Raw genomic sequence first — 17,900 nt, forward strand, 5'->3', positions numbered from 1 at the left:
ACAGCCGGGCACATGGAGCTAGAAACAGCTGAATGCAGAAGACAAGCAGAGACACCCCGCTTGTCCTCTGCATCCTTCACTTGCAGCGCAAGGTGATCGCTCATCTTGAGCAATCATCTTGCGCTGTAAATGACACAACGATTATCGCTCAAAAGTTGCTCAAAAGACATCTTTTGAGCGATAATCGTTATGTGTAAATGGGCCTTGAGTCAAGCTTCATGAACCCGGTGACAGATTCCCTTAAATGTTTTGTACTGTGACTCTTAATAATGCAGATAGACAAAAAGAAACAGGAACCTAATGGATATTTGTGGAATAAGGAGCAGGAGGAGCAGAAAGTTTATAGCTTTTTGATAAATAAAACCAAAATGGCTTGCCCTGGCAATAAAGTCAGTTGCCCGGTTTGGCCACTCAGCGAGAGTCTTCATATCTCAACAATATTCAAAGCATCAGAATACCAGCCCTTTCCAGCAGGAGAGTACTTGCTCTACAATATACTGGTGAGGGCAGCTCAGTTCAGTCTTCCAAGTCACAACTTTTTCCACTGGCATTTCAAATACCAGTCTTAACAATGTTTCCACAGAAGTACAATGCACCAAATATAGGAAGAGCTGCATGTCTTTTAATATATTAGATGCATTTTAGGTCCTCCATGCACCTATGCAGAAATGTCCGCCAGATCCAATCTTGCATTAATTTTTTAGTATAATTACCAAATGTTTCTGGTGCAAATTTTACATAAAGGTGTCTGTCCAGAGTGGCCACGCCCCCTCCCAACAAGCCATGCCTCCTTAAAAAAGTCCTCATTTGTACAAAAATGTGTGACTTTTTCTATGCCAGAAACTGGCATAGAAGGTTTTATAGATGTCCCCCCTTGTCTTGACTAATTTGGCCCCATGACTGTTGTAGACCCGCTTTTCAGTCACAGTCTTCTAATCAACTCACTCTTATGAACCAGCCTTCTGAGAAGAAGGTGCACGTAACAAAGGCTTACACACAACATTGGCTTTGGCCCATCTGGGTTATTGTGTCACACACCTGTTAGTTCTCCCACTGACTCTAAATACAGCTAGCACTCCAACTATCACCATTGGCTTGGCGTGGAAACTATGCCTTAGAATAGCTTTTGCTACAGGTCTACCTGAGCAACAAGGCACGTCCCCATCACAGCTCCCTCTAAGCTCAGCACTCATAAACGGATAGAGATAAAAGTGCCAAACAGGTAGAGCGGCTATTGGGTTCATTAATCTTCATTAAAATGTTGGTTTTAACCATTTCCTTTCCAGAGCGCACAGTTTATAGAAAACAGTTGGACCTCATGCCCTAGTTTTTCAGGCTTATTAAGGCCAATACCCTCAGGTTCCCCAATAAGCATGCTGCTTGAGGCTGTTATTCACTAGAGCTATATTGGACAGGGCATGGTTGACTAATACAACCTGAAAACCACTGCACCACACAACATAACATGGAACCCTGTTACATAACATTACAACAGTCGCAATATACAGGTTAAAAAAATAAGGCTATTTCTCTGAAACGCGACCTGTAAAGAAAAGCACACAGGAACAAAAAACATGGCTTACCAAAGAATAACAACTTCAGTCTCTTGAGTATGGCTCCACTTCATAGCAGATTGGCTACTGCCAAAGGGACTCACAATATGAGAAGGAATGTTTCAGACTGAAAATAAAAGCCCCATAATTGCCCCCTTGAGTTGAATGTCAACACTTTTTCTGAGTCTCCTTCATGGAGTACAGATAATGACAGAGAACCGCTATTGGCAGCTATAATAGTGACCATAGGGGTTGTCATCCAGGTTTCTGACAACCCTAATTGGCATCTAAACCGTTAACAAGACATATTATCCCCCTACTATCTATTCCCCACTAATCCTTAAAGGCTATGAACACCTTTGCACTCTTTTTAAATTTTATCTATTTTTGGAAACAAAGACTTTTTATAAAAGGTTTTCAGTAAAAAAAAATTCTGATTATTTGGCTTCTATGCTTGCATTGTTTTCCAAGGCACTGCAGGCTGGAGGACTGAAATCTTAGCATATTCTGTCAGTGAAAGTAAACTGACAGGTTGTTTCTCAGCGCTCCCTTGTTACGAATGTGCAATAACTACCATTCCATTAAGCTAATACAGAGGGCTGTATGACTGTGCTGAGGATGTGGAGATCAGGAGAACAGAGAGTAGAGAAATCTACTATTATAGGCTGTAACCGACTCCAGGTGAATTTTTTGCTCTTATCAGCAGTGAAGGAGGATAGTACCAGATACTCAGAGAGAGGATGAGACAGCTGTGTAGTATTGAGTGGGCGTGGTTATGCTACACAGTCTCTGAAAGAAGAGAGGGCAGGGGGAGATGAACTTGTGCACCTTCATAAGAGAGACCAGCTGATCAGTGCTGGGAAAGCCCTTAATACAGAAACTTGGATGTTGGAGAGCCTGCAAACCAAACACAAGGCTTTCTAAATGCATGCAAAGGAAAACTCAATGCAAAAAACAGGCCAATACATCGTTTTTCTTTCTGCAGAGGCTTAGTATGATATGTGTGTATTTATTTTCATGCACAAATATTTCCATAGCCTTTAAGTACAAGTCCTTACTGTAGTTTTTACAATCTATTTATGAACCTGGCGGCTCAGGATGAACATACTGTTAGAAAGAGTGAAATTATGATACACTGCATTACATTGCGGGAGGACAGATTATAAAATATGATTACACAAGGGATTTCAATAAACAGAATAGTTACATTGATGCATGAGAATACAGGAAAGATATGAATGGACAAGTTGCCTATGCTTACCATGACACAGGGTACTCTCTGACAGGTATGTTGGATGCACCAAGCATGTGCTGGCATTAAACTCGTCATCAGAGTCCTGAACTGAGTGCTTGGCACTGGCACTTAATAACCACTTCTGGTTGTCATGGAGATGGGGTGATGTAGTAGGGGAATGTAAATGCTCAGTAACTGATGGACTAGAAGATGAGGATGGCATGGGAGAACCTAAGGACAAAAATAAACATGTTGTAATAAAAACATGCATGACAGCGGGCCATGAAAAGCAGCCAGATGTAAATGAAAAGCACACAACATACAATATGCATATAGAATATAAGCAAATTAGCATAAAGCAGGCATGCTGCACAGATTCAGAGGGAGAAACATGGCAATGGCAAGAAGTTGGAGTTGGACCCAATTCAGGCTTCGGAGATTTCGCTCATGCATGTTTGAGTTAAATTAAAAAAGAAATGCATGGGGAGCATTTAAAAGGTCACGGCTGTGGAATGGCGCTGTCAGGTAATTCATGTTGTCACTTGGCACTCATAGCAGGACGGACATACTTAGTACCAGCTTATCACGCAACACCTGCTAATTGCCAGAGGACGGAGATCCTGCCTGTAGATGGAGCAGCCTGTCTAAGAACAAATACGGCAGCACTTATTACCACAGGCCGCTCTTATCTCCGTCCGCTCATTCACGAGCGAGAAATTAATTATCTGGCAGAAGAAAACGCGAACGCCATGCCTTACACATGTAGCAACGCTGGAATGGTCATTGTAGTCTTTGGGGCTACAACGTTTGTGAATGGTGGATGTGTGTACAGCGCACGGGTTTCACTTGTGATACCGCGGTATGACTAGTCGAATCTAGAACTGGCCACAATTGCATAAAAAAGTACATAAAAGTGCATAAAGTCTTTGGTGCACTTCATATTTCCCAATTAATTTATATCTAATAACGGGTCCCAGCATTTTTCCTGCTAGAAATACCCAGAAAAACTCCACTAAGGCTGCCTTCACACGAGCGTCAAAGTTGTGCGAGTTTTGTGCATTGCGATTGCTCCTTCCCCAAAGTGGTGGGAGGCTGTTTAACATGAGAACGCCTCGCATTCGTGGGGAATTCACATGGTGTTGGAGCGCGATATGGGGGCATATCGCGCTCGCCCATGTGAAGTAAGCCTAAGGGTTTCTTCACATGGCCATGATTTTGTCCCGTTATGTGTCCATGATATTCGCGGCTGCATAACGGGATGAAACAAAACCACGGATTTCAATGGTTTTGTTTTCATTACCGCTATTCTCGGACGTTAATATTACAGGTGAGAAAAGATAGGACTTCCCGCATGTAGGGTAATTCCTATCTTTTCTCACCCCCACCTCTAAAGATAGAGCAGGACCACTGCATCTTTCCACTGTAGCACGGAGTTTGAATACTCAAATCCTCACCAAAAGTGTCACGCCCGTGGGGCTTGAGTTCCGCATTTGTTAAAATCCGCACTTCTTTTCTGCAAAACCGCAAGCTTAAATTCCACAGCAGAAAAAACTTCCTGTTGCCGGATTAAGGACATCTTGTGGAATTATTGCTGATATCTAACATACAGGAAATGGAATTCCGCAATTAAAGTCTGTTTAAAACTTCCACGTGACGTTCCACATAATGCATTCTGCAGTTAAAAATGCAACAAAATCTGCTTCTGTGCTGCATCCTGCGGACAATGTCGTCCCGTGTGGAAGGCCCAAAAATCCATTCTGCAAGTGGGAGCCCACAGTTGAATCCGCCCCTGCCCGCGGCTGAGGACACTGCAGGTCTTCTACTAGCCTGTCCGAGGCTTCATTTTCTTCACTGCGGATGTGTGCGGAAGTGCGGGTTGGCGAGGTGCTGCCCATGGGCAGTGGAGGTTTTCTTTAAAACTCTTGCTTTCCTGCGGAATCCGTCATCCGTTCACCGTGGATCGGACGGCTCCCATTGACTTTGATAGGAGCCGACCGTGCAGGGTCCGCACTGAAATGGAGCATGCTGTGATTTTTTTCTGGACCAAAAGGTCTGCAAATCAAATCTGTGTGCTTTAATTCATGTGCGGACGCCCATGTATCCCTGTAAGCGGCTTGATTTGCGGATTCCATAAATCAAACCCGCTCATGGACACTGGGCCTTAAACACACAAACGTGTTTTCCTCCCTTTATGTGGCCAATCACAGCTGTATAACGGGACACAAGAAAAACCTCGGCTTACAATGGATTTCAGTGTTTTCATTTTCACTAGCCCTTTTCCCGGCTGTCAGTACTACGGTCGAGAACAGATGGCGCAGGACCTATCATACCCGCATGTAGTGAATACATCGGGCAGCATCTATCTTCTCACCTTTTTTTCTAAACTCCTGCACTACGATGCCCAGCGAAGGGGAAGAAATTTCCCTTATTCAAGCGCAACTACGCTCCGTACCGGCGGCCGGAGTTGCACCTACAGCCATCTATTTTCACCGCCAATTTAATTTAAATTGTAAGGATGAAATCTGCTGCAGTCCGCACCGAAATCAGCAACAGCATGCATTGCAAATGGTGTGGATTTTGCTGCAGATCTGCTGCTTCTGCACATAGTTTGCACCTCTTCTGCATCTAACAAACTTAACTCTGCTACACCGATAAGTGATATGGTTTACCCCAATATTCTCTACAATACGAGTCACTAAAAACCAATCCCTGTGCATATAAAAGCAAGAACTGCTCTCTGTCTGCACCCAATCAAAAGCCGAAAACAAATCCACAATCTGCATAACCTCCTGGGAGCAGCTATATGTATACCACTTCGTAATGTGCGCCATTTTCACAATAACATCTCTTGTGGAATGTCCCTATAAGACAACGCCGTCAATAATAATCCACACTAAATACCTTTTTATGTACCCCTTTACATTGGATTACAAGCTTTTCCGTAATATTCTGTCCGGTGGCGACGCACCGGTGGCTTCCTATAGGATTAAGCAGTCATTTTCTCTATGTATTCGCACTTTAGCGGATTCTCTCTGAGGTTTACCAGTAATACCGGCTCAATACATTACACGATTCAGTTCCTGGAGGGATTCAATATATATTTTTAATCATCTCCTCTTGTAACTAATCGTGAGCGGCCATCAATTCGCGAGCGTTACGACCAACGCGAAGCTTTATCTGCCATGTAAAACACTGACAAAAAAAGGTAGATTCCTCCCTAGACGCCCCGTGTAATGCCATGGTTACCCCGCCGCCGCCTATTCTCCGGGGAGCGCCTTATCTCCAACGCTTTCCATTTAATTTCCTCTAATAATCTGGACATTACGGTAGCGCTCGGCGCGCCTGGATCTTTAGGCATACAACACATTTCCAAGCACATATGTTCCCACTCGATCATTTATTCATTATAATGCAATAATGAGCAGTCAGAGAATTCAGCCGACTTCAAGAACTAAAAATATCAGCACAAGTTTAGGGAATTGAGCTAAATGGATGTATGATTTCTCTTCCTACAGAAACACAGGACATGCAAATCTGCATTATTTAATATTTTATTTCCCTTATTTGACCAATTTCTTTCCTTCGCGAAGCCCATTAATAGGATGTGTGAGGGAAAGCTAATTATAAGGATATTGCAGGTTAGAATGATTAAGCTATTTAATATATAATCTTATTAGTTCCATGCGCTGACTGCATTTCCAGTCTATGTGCGGAACTAATATACATGAAAATGCAATAATGACCCTTGATACAAGACACTATATAATTCTGTATAGACTACATGGCCCACTATATTTCAACCAATAAAATCAAGTCTATTACTTTTAATTAGAGCATAAATGAAAAGTCCTACTAAAGCTGTTTATGGTTGGCTATAAATATACACATGAACATTATTAATAGGCTGTACGCTATGCACAACGCTTCCCTATTGAACGCCTTGGGGGTGAAAAGTTGTCCGCATGGCTTGTTTCTGGTGTAAAGGGCATAAACAATATATTTGACATATAAGGACTCATGCGCACGGGCGTATGCAAAAAACGTTGCAGGTCTCCGCACAGCGTTTTACACATTTTGTAGCCATGCGATCTGCCGGCAGAGACCACGTATGGCACTATGTATGCCCGAGTATCACACGGTTCATTGACTTTCATTGACTCCATTTACCGCATATTACGCGGCCGTGCAACGCACACATGATACGCAGCGAGATCACGGTCTTGGGCATGTGCCTTAAGGCTACCTAGACACGGCCCCGATATCATGTTTGCCAGCATGTGTTTTTTTACTGCAATGCGAGGAGTTTTTCAACCTTGCATCGCATTCGTGTGCACAGTGCACGCCATGCGATGTGGTTTGCGAGAGTATGTCCAAAGATGGGGCATGCCGCAATTTTTTTCCTGCATTGCATTGCTCATTTGTATGACCCCATTCAAAAGAATAGGGTTCATATCCGTGCAAGATTTGTGCATCTCGCAATGTACAAATCTTCCGCAATTTTCTCGGCCGTGTGAAAGCGGCTGAAGGGGTTAAACAGATGGGCGCGTTTCAGTCCTGTTATGCGAAAATCCCATCTGCATAATGGGATGAAACAAAAGCATTGAGTTCAGTGGTTACATTTTCACTATGTGTTAATACTACGTGTGAGAAGGATAGTGCACGCCCGATGGAAAAACCCTTTTGTTTTTTTCAAATGTAGAGCAGAGTTCGAATAGTCTACAATAAAAAATCAAACCCTGGTTTATGCACTAATACACTCCATAGCAGCAAGTGTATTAGCGCATGCGCACATGTGTTTTTGCCCTGAGTGAGAGATTTCTGTCCCTGGATTTAGGCTTTGCCAGTTTGCTACTAAGTTTACCATGTTCTGCCCATTAGGATACATCGCGAATCAATTCACCAGGCCTAAGGTTTGCGTTTAGTGAATTTAACCCCGTAGTGATGAAGCCTGTATGCACCTTATGACCAACTAATTTTTCAGTGTTTTCATTGTCGCATCGTTAAGTCCATAGCTCTTTTCTCATTAAATAGCCATGAGAGCTTTTTTTTTGCCAGACAAGTTGTATATTTTAACCCTTTGCAATCCAATTTTGGATTCAGGGTTTCCTAGGGGGCTTTCTCTTTCTACCATTATACAATGACGCCATCTGCTGGCTAGAGCCAGTACTGCGGTATGGGACATGTTGAAGTGGCCCCCCCACAACAGAGCGGCCAGTAATATACAGTAAGAAAACCCTGTTGGACGTCTTCCAACATTGGAGCTGTACAGCCTTCAATCAGAATATCTTCAGACGTCAGACAGTGGATTGGAAAGGGTTAATGCCATCACTTTGGGGTACATAGAATGCATTGGATAACTTTTAATTTTTTTTTAGGGGAATTGGGATAAAAAAAATTCTGCTATGGTTTTTTTTATTTTATTTCTACAGATTAGGGGATTATTCAGACGGGCATATATCGATCGGGTTTTCACACCCAGCCGATATACGCTGCCCATCTCTGCAAGGGGAGATGGTGGGATGGGCTAAGAGCTAGTGCACTGAGCTCCCACCCCCTCTCCTCCCCTCACCACTGTTTGCAATGGGAGGGCGGGTCAGAACCTAGCTCCACCCCATTCCGCCTCTCTAATTGTAAACAGTGGGGAGGGGCGGAGAGGGGGCGGGAGCACAGTGCACTAGCTCTTGGCTCCTCCCACATCCTCCCCTTGCAGAGAGGGGCAGTGTATATCGGCCTGGTGTGAAAACTCGACCCATATACGCCCGTCTGAATAAACCCTCAGCATGCAGAATAAAAAATATTCTGATCATCGTTTTCTCCGGGTCAGCACGATTCCACTGATACCAAGTTTATATAGGTTTTTTTTAATGTTTTTGTATTTCTGTGCTCTAAAAACACTTTTTCCATCGACGGAGCTCTATGAGGGCTTGATTTCTGTAGGATGAGCTCTAGTCTTCCATGATCCCATTTTTGGGAATGTATAACATTTTAATCACTTTCATTCAAAATTATTCCAGTTTTTTGAGAGGCAAGATGAACAAAATCTGCAATTCAGGCTTTTATTCTTTACTTTCAAATGTTTTTCCCCATGCACTATAAATAATGTGTTATATTAATTCTGACGGTTAGTATAATTACGTCGATAGCAAATTTATGTAGTTTTTTTTGCAACTTTTTCACACTTTAAAAAAAAAAAACTATTTTTTTTATCATTGCATTCAAAGACTACTAACATTTCTTTCCATCAACGCTGCTGTATGAGGGGTTTTGTTGGCGGGACGAGTTGTACTTTTTAATGGTACCATTTAATGATCCATATGACTTTTTGATAGCTTTCTATTCCATTTTTTGTGAGGAAAGATATGCAAAATTAGCTTTTTTCACCATGTTTTTTATATCTTTTTTTCACACCATGCATAATGAGGGTTAAATAAAGTACTAACTTCTGTACATGGGTCATTAACAAATTTGTTATGATTTTTTTTTTGTGTGTGCGTGTGTGTGTGTGTGTATGTGTGGGGGGGTTAATATCGTAAGGGGGGGAAAGAGTTTTTATTTGTATTTTCTTTTCTAGTCTTTACTATTTTTTTTACACTTTTTATATCTATCCCGCCACAGAATTTGAATAGCACTGTATTTAATCGCTGGTATAATACACTGCTATACTTCTATGATGCTGAGCCTCATAGGCCATTGTGGATGGCAGAGCCAGAGGCCATCTTCAAGCCTCTGGGTACCATAGCAGCCACACGATCACAAAGCCTCCTTCCTCTGTATGTCTTTGTTGTGACTGCAGCATGTAAAGGGTTAAACAGCGGGGATTGGTGGCTTCTCCCTTCCCCGCTGTTAGAGTAGATATCAGGCCATCATCAGACAGCAAAGTACCTGTTCATGGAAGACCCAGTGCCAGGCTTCTGATGCAGCGCTGTAAAAAGTCACATGCCTCAGACTAAGGCCCCTTAAAGAGTACCATAAAAAGGTATATTGGTGGTCATTAAGGGGTTAAAGTAAAAATTTAAAAAAAAACTTACGAGCCCTGGTTATCCTTCCAGTTATACTAAGATAGACAACCAAATGCTGACATCTTTCAGCTTCTGTGTTCAGCCACCTTTGTTAGCTTCCAGGCAGTAGTTGTCATAAGGATATGCATAGGAAATCATTCTGCATGCACATTTGCTGAGTTATAGCCTATGCATGTTCCTGGGTCAGTTCTGACCACTGGTAATAAAGTCATATTTAGCTTTATGGAATATCTTGCAGGAAGATGCTATAAGATATCAGCATTGGTGACAACTGCTTAACAGTGGTCATACATAGTGGATAGAAATAGGTTGATGGTAGAACAACTGTTGAACAATCTCATGGTAAAGATGCTAAAACAAACATTCATTGCTAAATTTCACTTGAGAAATGATCATTCTGAAGTCATAAAATATTCATCCTCTTTACACAGGTGCTAATAAATGCCGACCAACAATGTCAGTTATCGATGTATCCTCTTATTTACGTGGGCAGATTAACTGCAGTTTTAGGACAAATGACCATTACTAAAATAATTTGTCCTCATGACTATCGGCACCAGTACACGGCATGACTATCGGCACCAGTACACGGCATGACTATCGGCACCAGTACACGGCATGACTATCGGCACCAGTACACGGCATGACTACCGGCACCAGTACACGGGATGACTATCGGCACCAGTACACGGCATGACTATCGGCACCAGTACACGGCATGACTACCGGCACCAGTACACGGGATGACTATCGGTACCAGTACACGGGATGACTATCGGCACCAGTACACGGCATGACTATCGGCACCAGTACACGGCATGACTACCGGCACCAGTACACGGGATGACTATCGGCACCAGTACACGGGATGACTATCGGCACCAGTACACGGCATGACTATCGGCACCAGTACACGGCATGACTACCGGCACCAGTACACGGGATGACTATCGGCACCAGTACACGGCATGACTATCGGCACCAGTACACGGGATGACTGGACAAATGACCATTACTAAAATAATTTGTCCTCATGACTATCGGCACCAGTACACGGCATGACTATCGGCACCAGTACACGGCATGACTATCGGCACCAGTACACGGCATGACTATCGGCACCAGTACACGGCATGACTATCGGCACCAGTACACGGCATGACTACCGGCACCAGTACACGGCATGACTATCGGCACCAGTACACGGCATGACTATCGGCACCAGTACACGGCATGACTACCGGCACCAGTACACGGCATGACTACCGGCACCAGTACACGGCATGACTACCGGCACCAGTACACGGGATGACTATCGGCACCAGTACACGGCATGACTATCGGCACCAGTACACGGCATGACTACCGGCACCAGTACACGGGATGACTATCGGCACCAGTACACGGCATGACTATCGGCACCAGTACACGGCATGACTACCGGCACCAGTACACGGGATGACTATCGGTACCAGTACACGGGATGACTATCGGCACCAGTACACGGCATGACTATCGGCACCAGTACACGGCATGACTACCGGCACCAGTACACGGGATGACTATCGGCACCAGTACACGGGATGACTATCGGCACCAGTACACGGCATGACTACCGGCACCAGTACACGGGATGACTATCGGCACCAGTACACGGGATGACTATCGGCACCAGTACACGGCATGACTATCGGCACCAGTACACGGCATGACTATCGGCACCAGTACACGGCATGACTATCGGCACCAGTACACGGCATGACTATCGGCACCAGTACACCGCATGACTATCGGCACCAGTACACGGCATCATGACTATCGGCACCAGTACATGGCATGACTATCGGCACCAGTATACGGCATGACTATGGGCACCAGTACACGGCATCATGACTATCGGCACCAGTACATGGCATGACTATGGGCACCAGTACACGGCATGACTATCGTCACCAGTACACGGCATCATGACTATCGGTACCAGTACACGGCATGACTATCGGCACCAGCACACAGCATGACTATCGTCACCAGTACACGGCATCATGACTATGGGCACCAGTACATGGCATGACTATGGGCACCAGTACACGGCATCATGACTATCGGCACCCGTACATGGCATGACTATCGGGTGCATAAGCACCTGACAGCTGTTCCAGAGACTATCAATCCTTGCTTTCATACAGGAAAGATAATCTGTCAGAGAATGGAGGAGGAGCGGGATGGAGATCTCTTCTAGCCACCCGCCTCCATTGAGCGACTCCTGTTTACACTGAGTGAGAAGTCGCTCAGCAGTTTCATCTAACTGAAACGGAAGGACTAGCAACTACTAAGCATCTTCAGGAGGCATGTGTACACTGGCTGACAGTCGCCTATAATCGCTCGATTGAGCGATTATTGGGGCCACTGTCCACCCATGTAAGGGTATTTAAGATGCGCACCAATCAGCAAGCATTTTTATGCTCACATAAACAAGATGATCAGCTGATAAATGAGCATTTGCTTGTCTGTTGGCTGATCATGGATTTATTTATACGGGCCAATGATCGGGCAAATGAATGTCTGGCCGAATATTCTTGCCCGATAAGCCTTGTAAACCCCCTTTAGTCTAAAGTTTATGGTCTTAAATGTAATTGGGGATGGTAGGACCCTACATTCCAGGGAAAGCTTATTTTTCATTTTTTGCCAGCAGTCTCACCTAACTGTCAACCAGTTTCTCCATTGTTTTGACATTAGCGTGTCAGTGAATTGTCGAATCAGGTAAAATAGTGCGTTCTTCTGTAATTCTAATGTATTCATTCAGTTTAGGTTGAGGGAATTGTTTGACCCAGCAAATGTAAAATGGAAGAAACAAGATCAAAAAGAAAAATAAGTGACTGACGCTGTCTTTTCAGCTTTTATTTCTACATCATTGGGAGGTCCTTGAGTTGAGAACCGGTGATCTCTCTCGTGGCACCCTACAAAGCTCAAAATCATTTCTACTGACTTTACAATGCAATTTTCAGAAGAGAATTGCAGTCTGTACAAAAGCAGTGATTTGATGGAATTTGACGGCTTCAGTAGGCCCAACCTGATAAGTACTGCAAGGCTACGTCTATACATGGTGTAAATGGAGCAGAAAAAAAGTTCTTGCGGACTTGTTATGAAATATGTGCCAAATTCTGTGTCAAAATTCTCATTCAGATTTTGTTGCAGATTTACCTCCGATTTCACCCAGAAAGAATTGTCTTGCTGTGAATTTAACATTTCTGCATGGGTTATTTCCGCAGCATTTGCTGAACTCTTGCTCGCTTTGAGGCTACTGTAATATATTTGTGAACTTTCTGTCCTTGCAAATCTGTACGGAAAATCTGCAGCCTATCCACCACACATGAAAATACCCAAAGTCTTCAGATCTAGCCTTCATTCTTCTTATCTGGCCTCTATAGTAAGTAGGCAGAAGAATCCACTGGGGAGCTCCGGGATGAGCTATTGTATTAGCCGTAGGAGAAATGCCTTGTAGGAACTTCTAAAGGCAATAACATTTTTTTCAATGTAACCCACCTTGGCTAAATTCAGCAGCACTTTGTTCATTCTTTTAATTATAAATCCATTTTCTGCTATAGACCCCCTGTTTTCTAGTCAACCTGTAAAACTTGGCACTGGCATTCATCTCTCTGCTGGATACTGCAGCCTTATGCAGTCAACCTGTGGCGACAGTTATCTCTTAATTAAAACTCTACATGCAAATAATGCTATTGAAAAGTGCTCTTGCTTTGCCTTTATAAAGCATAACAATTTATAACAGAGCCATTCTCTTTCTTCCTATGGCTAAAATACTAAAAGAACTCATTGCGGTTGACGTAAAGAATTCCGGAAGGTATCATGCAGCTGGCCAATTCTTTATTAATACAAATAAAACAATGGGATGCTGGCAAAGCTTTCCAAAGGGGACGTAAGTTACTATAAACTAATAGAGAATTGTGTTTCCTTGCTGGAGACGTCTTAGCTATCCATTCATCTAATTAGATATGAAGATATATGCAAAGGTATTATGTGTGCGAGAACAGAGAACCCCGCAATGAGGGCCCGTGGAGAGCCAAGAGGGGAGACCTTCTGAACCGTCAGACACTGAACAATCGGTTTGTTTTTCCTCTATGCTGCTCTGAATGGTGGTTTTATTTTAGCCTAAACCAGAGTAATAGGTGGGATGGCATAAGCTATGAGAATGACGGAAGCAGATGGTGCAGAAATTGGATTTGATCTTGAACCCAAATAGCGTGGACCCCAATTCAATAATTTGGGGAGAAGAACCACAATGGCCCATTGTATCAGATGTATTGGACCTCAATGTAATTGGTGGTGCTATAGTTGATTGAAAAGTAAGTAAACCTTCAATAAGAGATAGGATTGGTACAACTGTTTGTAAGTTTAGATACATGGGGGGGGGGGGTGGATTATAAAACATTTTATGCAAAAATTTTTTGTAATAAAAAGTTGCTATATTTTGCAAGCCCCAGTTTTGCCACTTTTTACCATGTATGCCAGCTCACACCACTTTCTTAAAAAAAAAAAAAAAAATAGTCATGGCCTGCTTGGAAGAGGCAAGGCCAGTACATCCTGACATATTTATGTGTAATTAACCCTTTCCAATCCAATTTGCATCCTGGTTTTCTTAGGGGGCTTACTCTTTTTCTGCTGTTATACAATGGCGCTATATGCTGGCTAAAGCCAATACTGCATAGGGTGACACGCTGGATAGGCTCTGACAGCAGAGTGGCTGGCAATATACAGTAAGAGAACCCCGAAAGACGCCTTCCAACATCGGAGCTGTACAGCCTTAAATCATAATGTCTTCAGACGTCAGACAGTGGATTGGAAAGGGTTAATGCCAGATAATGGTGTAAATTATACCAAAAAATTTAGGCCAGCCCCTAGTTGGCATAGATTTCTGTGTTGGTACACGAAGGAGCTGAGAAGTGCCTAATATATGAAGAGGTGTGTGTCTCATCATATATTAGGTGCATTGTGCACCAATGGGGATAATGTTAAGACTAGTGTCTGAAACACCAGTTTTAATACATTTTTTCATTGTGTTTATGCATAATGGTGACATTAATAACAATCGGGCCACATTTTATTACTAATCAATGCAGAAATCCAGGTCATTCCAAAGGGTTCATTTAATTTTGCTGAAGCTGCATACAGTATAATTGTACTAAAGGGTGTTTTATTTGTAAGATGTATGCTATGCTTTGTAAAATTATAATATATTCTGGCATTGTTCTCCGCCATCTTTCTCTCAGCGTGACAGACCCCACCTCCGTCTATCAACGCAAGCAGAAATTGTTGTGAGAGGGAATAATTATTGTGCACAAAGTCAGAAAACTAGTGGAATGGCATTGATAATAATAATTATAACTGAAGAGTCCCGATATGATTTTAAGTTCTAATGTTAATAGTTATAGTTGATAAGTTTATATAGTGTATAAGCGGATAACATTTTGACTTCAGTATTTAAGGCTGTGTTGATATCTTTCTTTACACCCGATGAGTCGTTCTGATGTCACCGCTTAGAACTGATGAGTTCTGATGTCATTGTTTAGGACATCAATTCAGTTGCCCATGGCCTGTACAAAAATACTTGAACGTACTGTGTTATAAATGCTTCACCAACAAATACTAAGGTGCTATAATAGAATGATTGTGTTGTATGTATATGGTAGCTCTACAATTCATTTTCTGAACTGTGCCTTAAGTTATTTCCTGAATTTAACCCATTACAATCCACTGTCTGACCTCTGAAGACATTATGATTTAAGGCTGTACAGCTCTGATGTTGGAAGACATCCGTCGGGGTTCTCTTACTGTATTTTGCCAGCTTCTCTGCGTCGGAGCCTATCCAACGTGTCACCTCATGCAGTACTGGCTTTAGCCAGCAGATCGCGCCGTTGTATAACGGCAGAAAAAGAGTAAGCCCCCTAGGTAAACCAGGATACAAATTGGATTGGAAAGGGTTAATCATTATCATTATTAAAGGGATTTTCCTACTAATTAACATTTGCGTTACAGCCACTTTTGTCCCTTCCTGATTGCGCTGCTCGGGACATGTGACTGTTGCAGCCAATCACTCGATATAGAAGGTCAGTACTGTGGCCAGTGATTGGCTGCAATGGTCAGAGGTCCTGGACAGCAGCAACCAGAAAGACGGGTTGTGAGGCCATTAAAAATGTTTTGAAAATCGCCTTAAATAGCTGTAATGTCTTGATAAATATTGCATTGACATGACACTGTGAAGGGAATTTCAAGGAAGGTATATGCACAGCCGGGTAGCCACGAGCACAACTGTGCAGGGAATTTTTAGAAGGGGTATAGCACTAGACCAGCGCTGCGGCCCTGTCATTTTTAGGATCATGAGAATCCCAACGTCAAGCTCTTAACAATCATAAATTGATGGCATATGCCCAACTTTATGCCATCACTTTATAAGATCGTAATACCAATTTAAGTCTATTGTTTGGGAGGATAACATTTTGATCATCAAGAACATGTTCTTTCTGTGACCTCTAGTCTTTGCAGGTGCATCAGGTAATATAACATTACTCTTCTCTGAGACTATAGAGCCTTTACTAAGGACTAAAGGAATTTTCTGTCTTGGATAAGCTAGTTTTACTAGAAGAGTCTAACCACCATAAACTGGTCACAGCGTCCCACTGGTAGAGTCCCTGCAGTTCTAGCAACAAGACAGGTCCACAAAAATCAGGACTGCTGGCAGCAAAAACAGCACGACCAGAGGGCAAATGAAGAATTACACAGTATAGTCTGTTTATGTAATGCATGAGTCCCCCAAAGGAAGAGATGTTCTTAGTAGCTGCTCTCTGTCCTATCTAATAGATAAAGCTCAGGGTTGATGCTATCTTGATTAACTTTTCTGAATAAGATAACAAAGGACAGTAATACTTAAATTCATTAAACTTAATACAAAGTTTATTTTTTTTGAAAGAGCAGATATTTTGACGAAAGAATAAATCAATTTGTATCTTTAAACTATTGAAACAAATGTAATGATCATAAGAAGCAATAAGGTGACGAGTAAATCTGCACCCCGGGTGCGATCACTTTTGCAGATGTGAACTAAACCCATTATACCCTGCCACATCCAGTCCACAACTAGGTCACTCCCCAGCATGGCTACATAATTAACAAAGCATGCAGTCTCCATGTAAGTGGGTCCAGACACCTGCACAAGATAGCATTTCTACAGTCTGAGCTGTCATTAATACTAATAGCAGCCTATATACAATGTGTTCCCAAGGTTTCTCGAAGAGATCCGTCATTGACTTCAGATTATTACTACATCAATCTTGATAGGTACACCCACATACCCTCATATCCGCAATTCTGGAATTACATTTAAAGCAGAATGGAGCTGCCAATATATACCATTCTGGACAACTGCTATTCCTTGTTCTGCTTCCAGTCTGGTTACAGTCTGTGCCAAGGAATTTTTAATGAATGTAAAAATTGCAATATAAAGTAAATTAAGACCTTTCTTCAAGTTCCAAATATGGCATGTTGAGCCATTAAATATATCTTTATTACCTCTCAGCAGTTAGAATGTCAGAAACACTTTTATTATAAGGGCTCATATTTCTTTTTTCCACAATATGAAGTATTATTATTGGTTCAGTATTCTGTATATTGCCGATGTTGCTAACGGCTCAGTTATGTATATTGTGTCCATATGCTTCTTCATCTCAGAAGGGTGCTGTAAAGTGAGTTACACAAACTCACATAATAAAGTGACTCATAATGTATATGTATCGTATTATCAATATCTGGGTTAGTATATATGCCTTTTATTCCTCTGGATTATGGCAGCATTTAACCTCTTACATTTAAAGAGTCTGTCTGCATTATATAGAAACACCTCTATGGATTCTAGTGAACCCACAAGCACAGCATATGCCATCTGGGTAAAAAAAAAAAAAGTCTTAAATTTACATAAAGACTTATGTCAGCAATAGCCAAAAAATCATTAGAGTGTAAAATTTTGTGCATTATTTTCACATGTGCGCACCTTTTATTTCTAAGGCTTCTCGATAGATATTA

General features: G+C 42.4%; 1 protein-coding gene across 5 annotated transcripts in view; it reads right to left on the bottom strand.

The window, feature by feature from the left end:
• TENM3 (teneurin transmembrane protein 3) overlaps positions 1–17,900 on the bottom strand; it is a 550,183-nt gene that overhangs the window by 340,285 nt on the left and 191,998 nt on the right. For all 5 annotated transcript variants that reach the window (XM_066573504.1, XM_066573502.1, XM_066573501.1 and 2 more), the window contains exon 3: positions 2,815–3,018. In XM_066573504.1, coding sequence (XP_066429601.1) covers positions 2,815–3,010 — 196 coding nt within the window. In that variant the 5' untranslated portion in view covers positions 3,011–3,018. The remainder of the gene's footprint in view (positions 1–2,814; positions 3,019–17,900) is intronic.

Source organism: Eleutherodactylus coqui, chromosome 7 (assembly GCF_035609145.1).
Source record: "Eleutherodactylus coqui strain aEleCoq1 chromosome 7, aEleCoq1.hap1, whole genome shotgun sequence".
NCBI lineage: Eukaryota > Metazoa > Chordata > Amphibia > Anura > Eleutherodactylidae > Eleutherodactylus > Eleutherodactylus coqui.